This window comes from Heterodontus francisci, chromosome 18, assembly GCF_036365525.1.
Source record: "Heterodontus francisci isolate sHetFra1 chromosome 18, sHetFra1.hap1, whole genome shotgun sequence".
In the NCBI taxonomy this organism is placed as follows: domain Eukaryota; kingdom Metazoa; phylum Chordata; class Chondrichthyes; order Heterodontiformes; family Heterodontidae; genus Heterodontus; species Heterodontus francisci.
Window position 1 is genome coordinate 54,285,350 of NC_090388.1, and position 18,659 is coordinate 54,304,008.

The following is an 18,659-nucleotide window of genomic DNA, read 5'->3' on the forward strand; positions in this document are numbered from 1 at the left end:
AGTAGCGCTGGATGTTGAAACCTTTGCACTAGAGGCCAGACAAACTGGGCGACAGGTTAAGGAGGCAAGAGACAATCTCATACTTAGCAGCCTCCAGCCACCCTGATGGCCACTCAGAGTCAAAAGAATAAAGGAGGCAGGCTGCTGATCACACTTCTGCTTAACCTGTGATGACTCTAGCGGCTGTCCTCTGGCTGCCTGAGGCCTGGGCGGCACAGTGGCGCAGTGGTTAGCACCGCACCCTCACAGCTCCAGGGACCCAGGTTCGATTATGGGTACTACCTGTGTGGAGTTTGCAAGTTCTCCCTGTGACCGCATGGGTTTTCGCCGGGTGCTCCGGTTTCCTCCCACAGCCAAAGACTGTTGGCTATTGTAAATTTCCCCTAGTGTAGGTAGGTGGTAGGGAATATGGGATTACTGTAGGGTTAGTATAAATGGGTGATTGTTGGTCGGCACAGACTCGGTGGGCCAAAGGGCCTGTTTCAGTGCTGTATCTCTAAATAAATAAATAAATTTATGACAGGCAGGCCATCTTAAGTGTCTTGCTCTCAGATCTCTACCAATGTTTTTTTCTAACTACCAAGTTCGTTAGACTGGCACAGATGCTTCATTTAGTTCCCCCCACCCCCCCACCTACTTCATATAACAACCCCAGCTATTCATTATTGGAGCTGCAGAATCATTAAAGTGGATGCTGTAGCAGGGAGCAATTGCTGGAGATTGATTATCAATAGAGGTGAGACAACTGGCTCTTAATTACACACCGTGTCCTCCAATGTTTTTGACATTGTATGGGGCATGAAGTAACCGTTTCCAAACTGTCACTGAATCAGCAGATTGATTTTGATTTCCTTTGTTTGGGATTGGTAGAAGTTACTTAAGTATGCAATGTCGATGTATTACGACCGACCGCTCCAGTCAAAGTCCCCAATCAAAATATATGATTCTGATTGTGGTGGGAGAAATGCGCTGTTAATTCAATCCTGTCCCTCTACAGATCGCTTAACATATCATTTTAAACTTTCCAAATTAAAGAAAGACCCAGCCACATTGTACCATCTATTAACCCCCGAATGAGGCTAACCAAACCAGGTGTCTTTAAATCAACAAATTAACTCTTTAATTAGAAGAACTAAATTCTTAAACAGTATGAAGATATAAACAGCATTTAAAATAGAAAAAATTAGAGTCCTTGCAAATTTACAGTCCAATGTTGCTTGAAGTCCTCACAGAATGTTGCTTGAAGTCCTCACAGTTGTCTGATGCAAAAAAAAGGCTCTTCCACAGTAGAGCAGTCCATAGTCTAACTCCAGCAGTAGGTGATACTTTCCTTCTCCATCGAATTTCAACAATTAATGACTTGCAAACACTTTCAATAGAATCAATGTGAATTTAGAGTTTTTGAGGGATAAAAGATTGTCACAGTCTAACTTCCTTTCCTTCAGTTTAAATTACCAGACATCTCTGTTTTGGCTTGATTTTTTTTAGAATTTTGAGAGATAATAGTAAACAGACTAAACTCCTCTTTCTTCAGTTTGAATGGTTGAGAGCTCTTTTACCAGGTGCTGCCACCACAGCTGTCTGTCTGCATATCCTCTGTGTCTGTGTTCTGCTGGAACAAACTGTCTTCAACTAAAAAGCCAATTCAAAATTGAATTGTAACAAATGTATCGCTTAATACTCACTCCCAGTGGCTGTATCTATGGTAACGAGAATGCACCCTTTACCAGCGACGGTGAGGCCTCGGGGTGACACCCACATCGCTCGGTGGCGGAGCCTTAATCTACATATGCTAATGAAATTAAAATGAATGAATAAACACTTAACTGGCAGTGAAGGCTGTCCCACGTCGATATTCCAGCCAGTGGGGAGAACTACTCCTATTGGTTATGGGGATGATGGGAAGGAATTGAGGGTCAAAGGTGCTGAAGTTAGGGGGATAAATATCAAAAGGTTTTTTTTGGGGTATATGTCAATTTATTAAATGAGAACTCAGTGAGAGGGTGGGAGAGGGGATTCAAAGTTAAGTTATAATATTTCTGCAGTTTTTATTAAAACGGGACCTTTAAAAATGTAAATGAAACTGAAGTGCCTGAAGCCCTTTATAAATGGCGCCCAGACACCGTTGCTGAGGACGGAGCGCCCGCCCCCTTTACGTCATTGGGGGCGGGCGCTCCGCCCCCTCAATGCTAATGAGCTGCCGAACGTAATATCGCGGCGACTTCGAGGCACATGTCCCGTGCGTGCGCCGTGCACGTTTTCAAGCTCGCCACCAAGAATGGCGGTGAGCCATTAAAATTCAGCCCACCATGTTTAAGCATCTCTAACCTAAGCTACTGAGAAATCTACCCCTACCAAAAATGTGTTTACCCAATACAGAGTGTATATTCTCTCCCCTAGGGACGAGCAACATTTACCGAAATCTAGGTTGGCAGTTTATTCAGAGATACTGCTAGAATTCATCTGGCTAAAATTGTTCAATTTGTATAAATTGCCCATGCTGGTTGACCTGAGAGCATTAAGAGTCACCCACAAAGTATGGAACCGGTGTCACTTCTAGGTGGGGACACTGGTGAAGCAGGTAGGTTTTCACAATAATTTGGCAGCTTTCACTGCCATTTTCTTGTGCTTGTCTACAAATTAACAGATTAATTGAATAAAATTTCCCAATTTTTCATGGTGGGATTCAACTCACTACCTCTGGATTGCTAATCCAGTGCCAAAACCACGAGGCGACTGTACTCATTGCTGACTGGCATACCCATTGTTGCATATCATGTTAATGCAATTCCAAAGTTGCATTGTGTGGAATGTTATCTTGGTGTTACTTCATCCCTAAATAGACATCATTTACCTCACCATAAGGAGGATTGTGACTCGTCGGTAAACAGGACATATGCAGATCATGGTCTAGATTGGCACTACTTATTCCAACAGAGTGTATGATTCTCTTGCTTTAGCTGCATACCTCATTGATTTGTACATTACCTGGACAAGGATGAGAGGATCACATGATCGCCCACAGGTCAGGGTATCTGCATAGTCTGAATGTGCTGTTATGCACAGCTTTCTGCATATATTTCCATATATAATATGAATGTGTTTCTTCAGTTCTCTGCTACAATATTTAATTAATACCAATTTTAAATCTATTTTCTCTTTTTGCACTTGCAGAAACGCATCTTGTTTCTAACCAATGACTATTTCTACACACACATCGATGATACCCCTTTCAGGTGACATTCTGCTTCCAGCTTTGTGCTTCTGTTGATTTCTAGAAAAAGGTAGCTTTTGAAAACAGAGGATACACAGCAGGTGATCTGTGGAAAACAATACTTACTCAATTGGGTGAACCAATCTAATGCAAAGAACAAACAAGGAAGTTACTTGCATTGTGTATGTTTGATAATTATCCTGTCCAGGCAATCCTAACGTATTTCCACTTTATAAATAAAGTTTTATTTTTAGCTTAAACTGACTTTTAAAAGGAATGAAAATAATGTGGGCTCATCGCTGACTAAGGTGATGTGGCATTGAGGTACGCTTTTCAGAAGACATAGAAATGTCTTTCCCTCTTTTCAGCACTACTCCAACACCCCTCCCCTCCAAGCCCCATAACACTGACCTGTTGAACTGGCATGTAGGATCTACTTCTAGCAGGAGTCTTATCATCAAGAGGGAGCTCACTGCTGCCATGGAGCAAAATCGTAGCAGTGCAGCAATGGGAAACCTGAAAAGGTAGGAAGCCAGATTACTGGGGCAGAAAAGCCACAAAGATGTAGAACCAAATGTCTGTTGATGGCCTTAGCCTAGACCCAGAGGTTGGAGATTGGGCTGAAATGGCCTCTAATATGGTCTCTCCCTCTATTCAAGGCCATTGTCACCACTACCATATTTCATCTGTCAGCTTTGGGATTCAGCAGTTGGAGGGCTGGAGGGAAAGCTGTGAAGCCAAGCTCCACATCCTGACTGCCATTTATCTGCAGAAAGTAAGAGCTGGTAGGTGGCAGCAGGGGGTGGGGGGGGGGGGGGGGGGGGGTCGGGGTGGGTGGGTTTTAGTGGTGATGGTGGGAGGGGCAGCCAAGGAGCAAAATGGAGCTTGTGGTGAGGAGGTAGCAATAGGTCTCTTTGTTTTACTATGAACCATTTTCTGTTATTATTCTGCCTGATTTTGGGCAGGATGCGGACAATTATCTAGATCATGATGTCATATGTTCCCAAACCAGGAAAATGACATTTTGAGCATGGCATGGCATTGTGCTGTATATGGAGGTGGGAACACATGGATAGCTGCTGGCCTGAGAGATCTTCAACTATGGGATGGACTGTTGGCCTCTGGGGCTTCTGGCTGTTCTTAGATAGCAGCAGCCAGGAGGTCTCCAGGCACCAAGTTCCACGGGGAAGCTGGAAAAGAATTTAGGAATCTGGACAGGGGGATGGGAATCTGAGCAGGGAGACAGAGGAGAGAAAAACAAGGATAGAAATGAAAGACAGAAAGGTAAGAAGCAAAAGTGGAAGGCAGAGAAAACAAGGGTGAGAAACAAATGGGGCCGTAGTGCAAAATAAAGCTAAGATGACTAACAATGTTAAAAAGACAAGTCTAAAGGTACTGTGTCTTAATGCGTGGAGCATTCGCAATAAAATAGATGAATTAATAGCGCAAATATATATAAACGGTTATGATTTAGTAGTGATTATGGAGACATGGCTGCAAAGTGACCAAGGATGGAAACTGAACATCCAAGGGTATTCCGTATTTAGGAAGGACAGGCAAAAAGGGAAAGGAGGAGGGGTAATGTTGTTAGTAAAGGAGGAAATCAATGCAGTAGTGAGGAAGGATATTGGCTAGGCAAATCATGATGTGGAATCTGTATGGGTGGAGCTAAGAAACACCAAGGGGCAGTTGGTTAGCAACGTTAGCAATAATACTATGGAGGATTTTCTGGAGTGTGTACGTGACGGTTTTTTAAACCAATATGTTGAGGAACCAACTAGAGAACAGGCTATCCTAGACTGGGTATTGTGCAATGAGAAAGGATTTTTTAACAGTCTTGTTGTGCGGGGTCCCTTGCGGAGGAGCTACCATAACATGATAGAATTCTTCATTAAGATGGAGAGTGAAGTAGTTGAATCCGAAACTAGGGTCCTGAATCTAAATAAAGGAAACTATGAAGGTATGAGGCGCGAGTTGGCCATGGTAGATTGGGGAACTTTACTAAAAGGGTTGACGGTGGCAAGGCAATGGATAATATTTAAAGAGCATGTGCATGAATTACAACAATTATTCATTCCTGTCTGGCGCAAAAATAAAACCGGAAAGGTGACTCAACCGTGGCTTACAAAAGAAATTAGGGATAGTATTAGATCCAAAGAGAAGGCATATAAAATTGTCAGAAAAAGCAGCAAGTCTGAGGATTGGGAGCAGTTTAGAATTCAGCAAAGAAGGACAAAGAGGTTGATTAAGCGGGGGGGGAAATAGAGTATGAAAGTAAACTTGCAGGGAACATAAAAACTGACTGTCAAAGCTTCTATAAATATGTGAAGAGAAAAAGATTAGTGAAGACAAATGTAGGTCCCTTACAGTCAGAAACAGGGGAAATTATAATGGGGAACAAAGAAATGGCAGAACAATCAAACACAAACTTTGGTTCTGTCTTCACAAAGGAGGACACAAATAACCTCCCAGAAATGTTAGGGAACCAAGGGTCTAATGAGAGGGAGGAACTGAAGGAAATCAGTATTAGTAAAAAAATAGTGCTAGGGAAATTAATGGGGTGAAAGGCTGACAAATCCCCAGGGCCTGATAATCTACATCCCTGAGTACTAAAGGAAGTGGCGCTGGAAATAGTGGATGCATTGGTGGTCATCTTCCAAAATTCTTTAGACTCTGGAGCAGTTCCTACAGATTGGAGAGTGGCAAATGTAACCCCACTATTTACAAAAGGAGGGAGAGAAAAAACAGGGAACTACAGACCAGTGAGCCTTACATCAGTAGTGTGGAAAATGCTAAAGTCTATTATAAAGGATATGATAGCAGAACATCTGGAAAGCATAAACAGGATTGGGCAAAGTCAGCATGGGTTTATGAAAGGGAAATCATGCTTAATAAATTTACTGGAGTTTTTTGAGGATGTTACTAGTAGAATAGATAAGGGAGAACCAGTGGATGTGCTGTATTTGGATTTTCAAAAAGCTTTTGATAAGGTCCCACATAAGAGGTTAGTATGCAAAATTAAAGCACATGGGATTGGGGGTAATATACTGGCACGGATTGAGAATTGGTTGACAGACAGGAAACAGAGAGTAGGAATAAACGGGTCTTTTTCCAAGTGGCAGGCAGTGCCTAGTGGGGTACCGCAAGGATCAGTGCCAGGGCCCCAGTTATTCACAATATATATTAATGACTTGGGTGAGGGAACTAATTTTAACATTTCCAAGTTTGCAGACGACACAAAGCTGGGGGATGGTGGGGGGTGTGGGTGGGGGAATGTGAGCTGTGAGGAGGATGCAAAGAGACTCCAATGTGATTTGGACAAGTTGGGTGAGTGGGCAAATGCTGTATAACGTGGATAAATGTGAGGTTATCCACTTTGGTTGTGAAAACAGAAAGGCAGATTATTATCTTAACGGTGATAGATTGGGAAAGGGGGAAGGTGCAACAAGACCTGGGTGTCCTTGTACACCAGTCGCTGAAAGCAAGCATTCAGGTGCAGCAAGCAACTAGGAAGGCGAATGGTATGCTGGCCTTCATTGCGAGGATTTGAGTACAGGAGCAAGGATGTCCTACTGCAGTTATACAGGGCGTTGGTGAGACCACATCTGAAGTATTGTGTGCAGTTTTGGTCTCCTTATCTGAGGAAGGATGTTCTTGCCATGGAGGGAATGCAAAGAAGATTTACTAGGCTGATTCCTGGGATGGCAGGATTGACGTATGAGGAGAGATTGGGCTGACTGGGCCCATATTCACTAAAGTTTAGAAAAATACGGCACAGTGATGCAGTGGTTAGCACTGCAGCCTCACAGCTCCAGCGACCCAGGTTCAATTCTGGGTACTGCCTGTGCGGAGTTTGCAAGATCTCCCTGTGACCGCATGGGTTTTTGCCTGGTGCTCCGGTTTCCTCCCACAGCCAAAGACTTGCAGGTTGATAGGTAAATTGGCCATTATAAATTTCCCCTAGTATAGGTAGATGGTAGGGGAATTGAGGAAAGGTGGGGATGGGGTAGGAATATGGGATTAATGTAGGATTAGTATAAATGGGTGGTTGATGGTCGGCACAGACTCGGTGGGCCGAAGGGCCTGTTTCAGTGCTGTATCTCTAAATAAAAATAAAAATGAGAGGGGATCTCATCGAAACCTATAAAATCCTAACAGGTCCAGACAGGCTAGATGCAGTGAGGATGTTCCCGATGGCTGGGGAGTCCCAAACCAGGGGTCACAGTCTCAGGATATGGGGTATGCCATTTAGAACCGAGATGAGGAGAAATTTCTTCACTCAGAGGGTGGTGAATCTGTGGAATTCGCTACCACAGAAGGCAGTGGAAGCCAAATCATTAAATATATTCAAGAAAGAAATAGATATATTTCTTAATGCCAAAGAGATCAAGGGATACGGGGAAAAAGCGGGAACAGGGTACAGAATTAGACGAGCAGCCATAATCTTTTTTGAATGGCGGAGCAGGCCCGAAAGGCCAAATGGCCTACTCCTGCTCCTATTTTCTATGTTTCTATGTTTATCAAGTCTCGCTTGTTGCCTTGTCCTCTCACACTCTCCTGATATTAGGGAACTTAAGTACAAAACCTAATGTCATGCCAGCTTTATCGATTGTCCCTCAAAATCAACATCTTTTCATCGCACAGTAAGACTGGAATGCTCCCACTGCCTCCTTTCCATGGTTATAGGGACAGGCCCAGATCTGCTTCTCTAGGGAAGGCCCAGAATCCCAAGGCAATGTCAAAGAGTTTATGATTGTACCAGCAAATGTAAAACAGAAAGTAATTTGTTTTAGTCAGCTGAGTATCTGACATATGTAGACACCCATCGCTATGTTTAAGAGTCTATAACCAAAGCTACTGAAAAACCTACCCCTGTAGAAGTTCTGTTTCCCTGATAGAGTGTACACTCTCTCCCAAGGAGGGTACAGACCTTGTGATGAGTTTCTGCCCCTTTTCTTTTGTGTTGCTGCTGGTAACTGTGCATTCTCCATGCACTATAATGAGGAACATAAATCAAAATACTACCAATCTTAATCTGAAACAAAAACAAGAGTCGTTGATTTGAACTGTTCCCACTGAGTGACCTGCCCGCTGTTGTCCATTTCCCACCTGGCAGAACAGTTCAAATCAACCCCAGAGAATGCTCACAGGTCGGGCAGCATTTGTGGAGTTAACAGAAACATTGACATTTACAGTAGGGCCCTTCATCAAAACAGAGTCTGTTTTCTCCACAGATGCCAAGTGTTTCCTGCTTTCTCTGTTTTCACTACAGAGAGGAAAGCAGGACCTTTATAGCCAGTGGTTTATTTTAAAGTATCTTCTGCATACCCTGAGTACAAACAGAAACATCTCATGCAGCTCATAGTAAAGGTTCTGACAGATTCAGCTGAATATTTATATTTATGTTTATAATTTAATTCTTTTTCTTTCAGTCTGTGTATTGTTCTTACGAGAGGACATGGTGAATCTCTATTCATTGGAAATATATCTGTGGAAGAAGGTGGGAGTATACTGCTTGATCATAATGTATTATCATTAGATTGTGAGCCATTAGCATTGAGTCCAATTAAAGATGTCACGATCAACAGTACAGTAGATCGATTATATTACTGTGTATTCAGCATCAGAAAGTTGAGCTCTTTATTACCATGGTTATTTACTTACGGAATATAAAAAACATGAGATGAATAGCATTTGTTCGTGAGATTGATTTAAGTAAGTTTGTCTTACTCTTTTTGCCTCCCACATCTGAATCCAGTGGGAAGACAAAAGTGAGACCTTTGGGGATGGGAAGGCCTGCAGTATCTGATGCATGTGTACCAAAGAGCTAAGCTTGCCATAAAGCCTTGACACCATGCTTTCTTAACTAGAAAAGTTAGCATATCTCCCCAGTCTGCCAAATTCGCCACAGCATTCGCTCTACACTGAGGAGATTGGAACTGGGACACAACCTCATCGGTTACCCTCACCTAATTTAGTCAGCAGCTTCCCGGGGTGTGGTTGTTGCCAGGCACAAGTTATTACCTGGAGCCATAGGTGAGAGTTGTGTAAGCAGAAAGGAATAAAGATTGGGGACCATCGTAGGTGCAGTCGGCAGATAATGGAAGCTTTGATGCCATCAGTCTAGGCTGGAGTTGAACCCAGCTAGGAGAAATGAAAGGATGGTGTATCCAATCGCTTATTTCCATTATTCTCGATAGTTTGTTATATTGTATGTTATATTTTTCTTATGACTAATACTGATGCTTATTTAATGGGAAAAATATTTTATCTGTTCATTCTCAACAAATTTGCTATGTTCCTTGAAGCTAGTAAGATATTGTATCAGGGATTCTAGCCCTGACGTTGAATATGTGTCTATGATACACTGCTGTCGTCTTTTCCATTAAATGTCCTGCATGCTGCATATATCTGTTCTCACAAGCCTGATGGTATTCAGCTTGACACATGGCATAGGCAAAATATAACTTGCTCACGATAATTGCAGGAGTGACTTGGTGTAGTTCACAAGTTCGCCCCATTTGAGGAGCGATTCCTGCAAATATACAGAGCGGACTTCCCAAAGGAGGCCAGGAATAGGGAAGCACAAGATTTTAAGCCAAAGAAACTTGCTACAAAGTCCGTCATTGATCCTCCTGCAAGCGCTGACATATATGCTGACAGCACCTTGCTGCTTACCCAAGGCAGCTCTACACTAAAACATGTTGTGTTCCTTTTCCTAACAGTTTTCTCTTCCCGACTTTACATGTATGACAGAGAGAGGATTAGTGGATCCCTTCCAACTGTTCACCTGGTACCATATCACTGGATCTCACTGTCCCAAGCACCAGCACAGAGCCATCAAGCTGAGGTAGCAAGTTAGAGGACAGCACACTGGGTGATATGCAAAGTACAAGTGAACAAGAGCAGTTGAAAGTGTAAGCAGAAGAACAGAAAGCACATCAGCAGAGAGCTAAACTGTATCCTTCCATTGCTGGTGAGAACAGCAATCCAGATCTGCACAATGATTTCAGAGCATGAGATCAGAAACACTGGCAGAAGTACCCAGCAGCTTTCATAACATCCCAGGTAGGGATGTGGATTCCATAACCCACAAAAGTATGTAGTTTAAGAGCCATCTGATACAATCTTTGTATCTCTTTTGAATATTCAGACTGCTGCCATGTAGACGTTGCTGCTTCATCCTAGATCAGCTTGGTTGAATTGAGAGAGCTGTTGATAGGGACTTCAGCAATATCATTGTTGTAATGGGATCTTCGCACCTGCTAAACCAGTGCCCATCTTTCCCCAACTCCACGTTTGCATCATAGTTGACCTCTTTCATCCACTTTCAATGTCTTTCCAATGTTGGAAATACTCAGCAGGTCTGGCAGCATCTGTGGAGAGAGAAGCAGAGTTAACATTTCAGGTCAGTGACCTTTCTTCAGAACCCTGAGTTCTGAAGAAGGGTCACTGACCTGAAACGTTAACTCTGCTTCTCTCTCCACAGATGCTGCCAGACCTGCTGAGTACTTCCAGCATTTCTTGTTTTTATTTCAGATTTCCAGCATCCGCAGTATTTTGCTTTTATCTTTCTAATGTTGTCCAGCTCAATGGAACTGTCATCGTTCAGTTCCATTCTTGCCTCAAATAAAATAAAGTCAGAGCATCTCCAGCAATCGCTTCTCTTCTTATCCTCACATTATTATCTTCAGAGTCCTCCAAAGATCTAACCTTGGCTTCCTCCTCTTCTTCATCTATTCATTCCCTCTTCAGAAATCAGCTTCCATATGTTCACTGACCGCACTATCTCTCTTGACCACTCTAACTGTACTGTGTGTCAGACTGCTTGTCCAACATCCAGTTACGGAGGAGCCACACTCTCGCCCAGTTAAACATTGGGAAGAACAAAACCATCGCCTTCCCGACCTGCAACAAACTCTTTATCCTCACTATCATTCCCCACCCCAGTCATTGTCACAGACTGAACCAGACTATCTTATCCTCAACATCCAATTTGACTGTGACCTGAGCTTCTGACTCCATATCCTCTCCATCACAAAGAAACCTGTGCAACATTTCCCATGTCCGCCCTGCCGCAATATAAATCAGATCATGTGCGGATGACATGTCCCCCAATGAATTTAGTCTGCGTCAGGAATAATTTCCTGCTCCACTCAACTGGAATTTCAATGTTTCTTGCACAGGACTGAACTGTGGGGAGCAGAATCTGTATGGAACTGGGTTCCTTCCAAATTGGAGCACTCCCACTAACCCCCCCCCCCCACCTCCCGATGCGTCCATTCTCCACCCTCTCTTTCCCCCATAATTTTGGCCCCAAGTCATGAAAATGAACTCCTACCAACTTGACTCAATGAAATTTCTACTTAATCTGGGAGAAAATTGCTCTTCATAGAAACATAGAAAATGGGAGCAGGAGTAGGCCATTCAGCCCTTCGAGCCTGCTCCGCCATTCATTATGATCATGGCTGATCATCCAACTCAGTAACCTGTTCCCGTTTTCTCCCCATATCCTTTGATCCCTTTAGATCCAAGAGCTATATCTAACTCCTTCTTGAAAATATACAGTGTTTCGGCCTCAACTGCTTTCTGTGGTAGTGAATTCCACAAGTTCACCACTCTCTGGGTGAAGACATTTCTCCTCATCTCAGTCCTGAAAGGTTTACCCCGTATCCTTAGACTATGACCCCTGGTTCTGGACTCCCCCACTATCGGGAACATCCTTCCTGCATCTACCCTGTCAAATCCTGTTAGAATTTTATAGGTTTCTATGAGACCCCCCTCACTCTTCTGAACTCCAGTGAATATAATCCTAACCAACTCAATTTCTCCTCATACGTCAGTCCCGCCATCCCAGGAATCAGTTTGGTAAACCTTCGCTGCACTCCCTCTATAGCAAGAACATCCTTCCTCAGATAAGGAGTCCCAAACTGCACACAATATTCCAGGTGTGGCCTCACCAAGGCCCTGTATAATTGCAGCAAGACATCCCTGCTCTTGTACTCAAATCCTCTCGCTATGAAGGTCAACATACCATTTGCCTTTTTTACTGCCTGTTGGACCTGCATGCTTACCTTCAGCGACTGGTATGCGAGAACACCCAGGTCTCGCTGCATATTCCCCTCTCTCAGTTTATAGCCATTCAGATATAATCTGCCTTCCTGTTTTTGCTACCAAAGTGGATAACGTCACATTTATCCACATTATACTGCATCTGCCATGCATTTGCCCACTCACCCAACTTGTCCAAATCACCCTGAAGCCTCTCTGCATCCTCCTCACAACTTACCCTCCCACCCACTTTTGTGTCATCTGCAAATTTGGAGATATTACATTTAGTTCCCTCATCTAAATCATTAATATTGGTCCTAGCACCAATCCCTGCGGTAGCCCACTAGTCACTGCCTGCCATTCGGAAAAAGACCCATTTATCCCTACTCTTTGTTTCCTGTCTGCCAACCAATTTTCTATCCATCGCAATACACTACCCTCAATCCCATGCTCTTTAATTTTACATGCTAATCTCTTACGTGGGACTTTGTCGAAAGCCTTCTGTAAGTCCAAATAAACCACATCCACTGGCTCCCCCTCATCAACTCGACTAGTTACATCCTTGAAGAATTCTAGTAGATTTGTCAAGCATGATTTCCCTTTCGTAAATCCATGCTGACTCTGCCTGATTCTACCACTGTTCTCTAAGTGCTCTGCTATAAAATCTTTGATAATTGACTCCAGAATTTTCCCCACTACCGACGTCAGGCTTTCTCTCTACCTTCCTTTTTAAATAGTGGGGTTACATTATTTACCCTCCAATCTGTAGGAACTATTCCAGAGTCTATAGAATCTTGGAAGATGACCACTAATGCCTCCACTATTTCTAGGGCCACTTCCTTAAGTACTCTGGGATGCATACCATCAGGCCCTGGGAATTTATCGGCCTTCAATCCCATCAATTTCCCCAACACTATTTCTCTACTAAGACTGATTTCCTTCAATTCCTCTCTTTCAGTAAGCCCTGTGTTCCCCAACATTTCTGGTATGATATTTGTGTCCTCCTTTGTGAAGACAAAACCAAAGTATGCAGTTAGTTGGTCAGCCATTTCTTTGTTTCCCATAATAAATTCCCCTGTTACTAACTTTAAGGGATCTAAATTTGTCTTCACCAATCTTTTTCTCTTCACATACCTATAGAAGCTTTTACGGTCAGTTTTTATCTTCCCCGCAAGCTTGCTGTCGTACTCTATTTTCCCCTTCTTAATCAATTCCTCGGTGGTCCTTTGCTGAATTCTAAACTGCTCCCAATCCTCAGGTCTGTTGTTTTTTCTGGAAGATTTATATGCCACTTCCTTGGATCTAATGCTATGTCTAATTTCCCTTGTAAGCCATGGTTTGGCTACCTTCCACGTTTTTCTTTTGCACCAGACAGGAATAAACAATTGTTGCAGTTCATCCATGCGCTCTTTAAATGTTTGCCATTGCCTATCCACCGTCATCCCTTTAAGTAACGTTTCCCAATCCGTCATTGCCAACTCGCGCCTCATACCTTTGTAGTTTCCTTTACTAAGATTCAGGATCCTAGTCTCAGAATCAACTACATCACTCTCCATCTTGATAAAGGATTCTATCATATTATGGTCACTCATCCCCAAGGGGTCTCGCACCACTAGATTGTCAATTATTCCTCTTTCATTACACAATACCCAGTCTAGGAGGGCCTGTTCTCTTGTTGGTTCCTCAATGTATTGGTCCAGAAAACCATCCCGTATACACTCCAAGAATTCCTCCTCTATGGTATTGTGACTAATTTGATTTGCCCAATCTATATGCAGATTAGCGGCACAGTGGCGCAGTGGTTAGCACCGCAGCCTCACAGCTCCAGGGACCCGGGTTCGATTCTGGGTACTGCCTGTGCGGAGTTTGAAAGTTCTCCCTGTGTCTGCGTGGGTTTTCACCGGGTGCTCCGGTTTCCTCCCACATCCAAAGACTTGCAGGTGATAGGTCAATTGGCTGTTGTAAATTGCCCCTAGTGTAGGGAGGTGATAGGGAATATGGGATTACTGTAAGGTTAGTATAAATGGGTGGTTGTTGGTCGGCACAGACTCAGTGGGCCGAAGGGCCTGTTTCAGTGCTGTATCTCTAAATAAAAATTAAAAAAAATAAAAAATTAAACTCACCCATAATTACAGATGTTCCTTTATCGCGTCTCTAATTTCCTGTTTAATGTCATTCCCAACATCACCACTACTGTTTGGAGGTCTATATACAACCCCCACTAACGTTTTTTGCCACTTAGTGTTTCTCAGCTCTACCTATACAGATTCCACATCGACAGAGCTAATATCTTTCCTCAATATTGCGTTAATTTCCTCTTTAACCAGCAATGCAACTCCACCGTCTTTTGCTTTTTGTCTGTCCTTCCTAAATACTGAATACCTCTGGATGTTTGTTTCCCATCCCTGGTCACCTTGCAGCCATGTCTCCGTAATCCCAACTATATCATACCCGTTTAAATCTATTTGCACGATTAATTCATCCAATTTATTGCAAATGTTCCGTGTGTTAAGGCACAAAGCCTTAAGGCTTGTCTTTTTAACATTACTTGTCCCCATCCCACTATTTTTCACTGTGGCCCTGTTTGATTCTGACCCTTGATTTTTCTGCCAATCACTTTTCTTATTCCCCTTACTGTCTTTTGTTCTTGTCTTTGATCCCCCCTCCTCTGACTCCTTGCAAAGGTTCCCATCCCCCTGCCATTTTAGTATAAACCCTCCCCAAGCACTCTAGCAAATACCTCCCCTAGGACATCAGTCCCGGTCCTACCCAGGTGTAATCCGTCCAGTTTGTACTGGTCCCACCTCCCCCAGAACCAGTCCCAATGTCCCAGGAATCTAAAACCCTCCCCCTCACACCATCTCTTCAGCCACGTATTCATCCGATATATCCTGCTATTTCTACTCTGACAAGCACGTGGCACTGGTAGTAATCCTGAGATCACTACCTTTGAGGTCCGACTTTTCAACTTACTTCCTAGCTCCCTATATTCTGCTTTTAGGACCTTCTTTTTTTTACCTATGTCGTTTGTACTAATGTGTACCACGACCACTGGCTGTTCACCCTTTCCCTTCAGAATGTCCTGTAACCGCTCTGAGACATCCTTGGCTCAAGCACCAGGGAGGCAACATACCATCCTGGATTCTCTTTTGCGGCCACAGAAACGCCTATCTATTTCCCGTACAATTGAATCCCCTATAACTATTGCATTCCCACACTTTTTACCCCTCCCCTGTGCAGCAGAGCCAACGTGGTGCAATGAATTGGGCTGTTGCTGCTTTCCCCTGAGAGGCCATTCCCCCCAACAGTATCCAAAGCAGTTTATCTGTTTTGCAGGGGAATAGCCACAGGAGATTCCTGAACTGCCTGCCTAGTCCTCTTGCTCTGCCGGTGGTCACCCATTCCCTTCCGGCCTGTGGAGTCTGAGCCTGCGGTGTGACCACCTCTCTATACGTGCTATCCACGATATTCTCCACCTCACGGATGCTCCACAGTGTCCCCAGCTGCCACTCCAGCTCTGAAACCCGGGCTTCCAGGAGCTGCAGCTGGAGACACTTCCTGCACACATGCTGGTCCCGGGCACTGGAAATGCCCCCAGCTTCCAACATAGAGCACGAGGAGCACACCACAGCTTGAGCTCTGCTGCCATGACTTAACCCTTTAAATTAAACCTTTAGGAAGATCTTAATATCAAATAATATCAATTACTCTCGGCCCTTCTTCCCTGGTCCTAGTTACTTCAGAACTCCTTTCTCACAGGTGAATTGATTTTGGCTTTTTTTGCAATATCAGGTGCTAGTTTCAGCATCTAGAATACAGCATCAGCATATTGTTCCTTTTTTTCCTGTCCATCTGATGTCTTTCTGTTTTTTTGGCTAAGATCCTTACATTTTTTACTCTTCTAGAGTTAGTTGGTGTAAAACCATTATTTGACTATTCCCTTAGTTGAACTGAAGTCTTATGGTATCTTCCTGAAGCTTCTTTCTTAATCTGTTAATGACCTGTGTTTATTTCTGATACTCTCAAGCCTCTTATCTAATCACTTAATCCTTCTCCATTTCTGTTCCCTCAACTTCTTCAAATAATCTCGCTACCTACATTCTTCTACTGAAACTATCAATTTAGATTTTGTATATTCTTCAGTCAAGCTCAACTCTTCTTTCTTAATTGATCTTTTGAGGCTCTGTAGGTCTATTTCTTATTAAAATAATGTGTTATTTTACATTTTATTAAAATAGACAAGGGCCAAAAATTTATGACCCTTCCGGAGCATTTCCACTGTAAGTCTGACTGGAGTACAGTGGATGGACAGGGAATTGGGCTGGGAATTAGGCCAGGTCTTGAATACACCAAGTCTTGACCTTTCCTACAATTACTGTGAGACTTCATTTGGAGCTTCCATCTGCTCCAAAGAGTCCATCAGCACCAGATGGGTACACGGTGAAGGGAGGGGATCAGTCCCTTTTAATCCTACCTGTAATTTTTTGGGTAGTTTAGAATGTCTCCATAACTACGATTCTGTACTCTCAACTTTCCCCCAGTACAATTGGGAGCAGTTTTGATCTTTAAAGAAAAAATTAAGATGGGGGTGGGTGGTATTTTATGCAGTCCGCTGTGGCGGATTTGGCGGCAAGAGGAGTGATATAATTAGGGGGGGAAGTGTTTTTTCGGATTCCCGACAGCGGGATATTTTAGAGGAATTAAGTCATTGGTGGGTTTGCAGTGCTCTGGGGCTCCCCCAGCGCGGTGGTGGATTGCAGCTTTGCAATCATTTAAATAACATGAATGCTCATTACCCTATGCATCGTTACAATTTAGTCCAACCTGCCAGATTAAGTGAAGGGTGAGCAATATTCCCATGCCACCTGGTTCACAAATATTTCAATATGGCATGCAACAGTTGGATTTACGCAGTTAAGTCTCAGGACTGTGCTCTTCTCTTTTTCACTCAGGCGTTAAACTAACGCCAGCATTGGAATGGATGTTTGCCTCCAGGCTCGGCACTAGCAAGGTTGAATCATTTCAGGGCATGGCAGTGACAGCATGGGCGGGGGCTACATGGAGGAGCAGAGGAGGGAAGGGTGGGGTTGATCAGGTGCAAGGAGGAGCAGGGCAGGGTAATCAAGGAGGAAAGGGTGGGGTTGATCGGGTGCATGGAGGAGCAGGGGAGGGCTCTTTACCCTCAACTCATGATGCCTGAGCACCAGCAACAGGCAAAACAGGAAGGTGAGAATGCTCCTAATGATAACATCCAGGAACGACCTTATCAAAGACAGGCGCTGGCATGTCATCGCATCCTCAGGACCAGAACAAATTACCTTCAAATGTCAGGGAGGCAATGCCTGAGATGCCTAACGATGTCATGTGCAAAGGGCACAGAAATTTGTAGGATCCTGCAGCATGACCTGCAGCTGCTCGGCTTCAGTGGGAATCCCATGCCAGTTGTCCTCAAGGTGACTGCTGCACTCAATTTTTCTCCAGCGGCTCCTGCCAGGGATCCACGGGCAACATATGTGGCATCTCACAGTCTGCGACCCACAGGTGCATCATAGAGGTGACCAATGCCCTTTTTCAATGTGCCAGATTTCATCTACTTACCTGTAGCCGAGGACAGCCAGGCAGAAAGGTCTGCACCCTTTGGCACCATCGCTGGTTTCCCTAAAGTGCAAAGGGTGCTCGACTGTACTCATGTGGCCATTAGAGTCCCCTGGGAGCAGCCTGTTGTCTTTGTTAATTGCAAAGACTTCCACTCTTTAATCGCACGGCTGGTTTGCAACTACAGAAGAATGTTTCCCAGGGACCTGTCATGACTCCTATATTTTGAGGAACTCCCAGCTGCAAACAGTTTTCAAGGAACCAGCCAAAGTGGATGGATGAATCCTGGGTGACAAGGGTTACCCCCTTTGTACATGGTTGATGACACCAGTACGTCATCCCCAAAGCACTGCTGAAGAGAGCTACAATACAGCTCATGCTCCACCAGAGCCATTATTGAATACACTATTGGCATGCTGAAAATGCGATTCCGTTGCCTTGACCGGTCTGGAGGGGCTCTTCAGTACGCGCCACAGAGGGTGTCACGAATAATTGTCTGCTGTGTCTTGCACAACCTTGCAATTAGACATGGCAACATTGTGGAGGCAGAGGAACAGGATGAACACCAGCCCTCCTCAGATGAAGATGACTATGAAGAGGGTGAGGAGGAGGACAATGATACCATCCTCAATATTGAGGGCCGTGGAGAGACATGCAAGGGACATCAGGGAGAACCTAATTTATGCACGTTTCAGCTAACAATAAGCCACATCATCAAGGAACATTGGGAAGAGAAACATAATAATTCCCCACAGAAATTCCCTTTTGCTTGAGGTCTTATTCATCACTGCAATCTTAA

General features: G+C 43.9%; 1 protein-coding gene across 1 annotated transcript in view; it reads left to right on the plus strand.

Moving 5' to 3' along the window:
- cacna2d4a (calcium channel, voltage-dependent, alpha 2/delta subunit 4a) overlaps nt 1-18,659 on the plus strand; it is a 695,670-nt gene that overhangs the window by 254,460 nt on the left and 422,551 nt on the right. Inside the window, 2 exon segments of the mRNA XM_068051265.1 lie at nt 3,175-3,236; nt 8,647-8,714. Coding sequence (XP_067907366.1) covers nt 3,175-3,236; nt 8,647-8,714 — 130 coding nt within the window.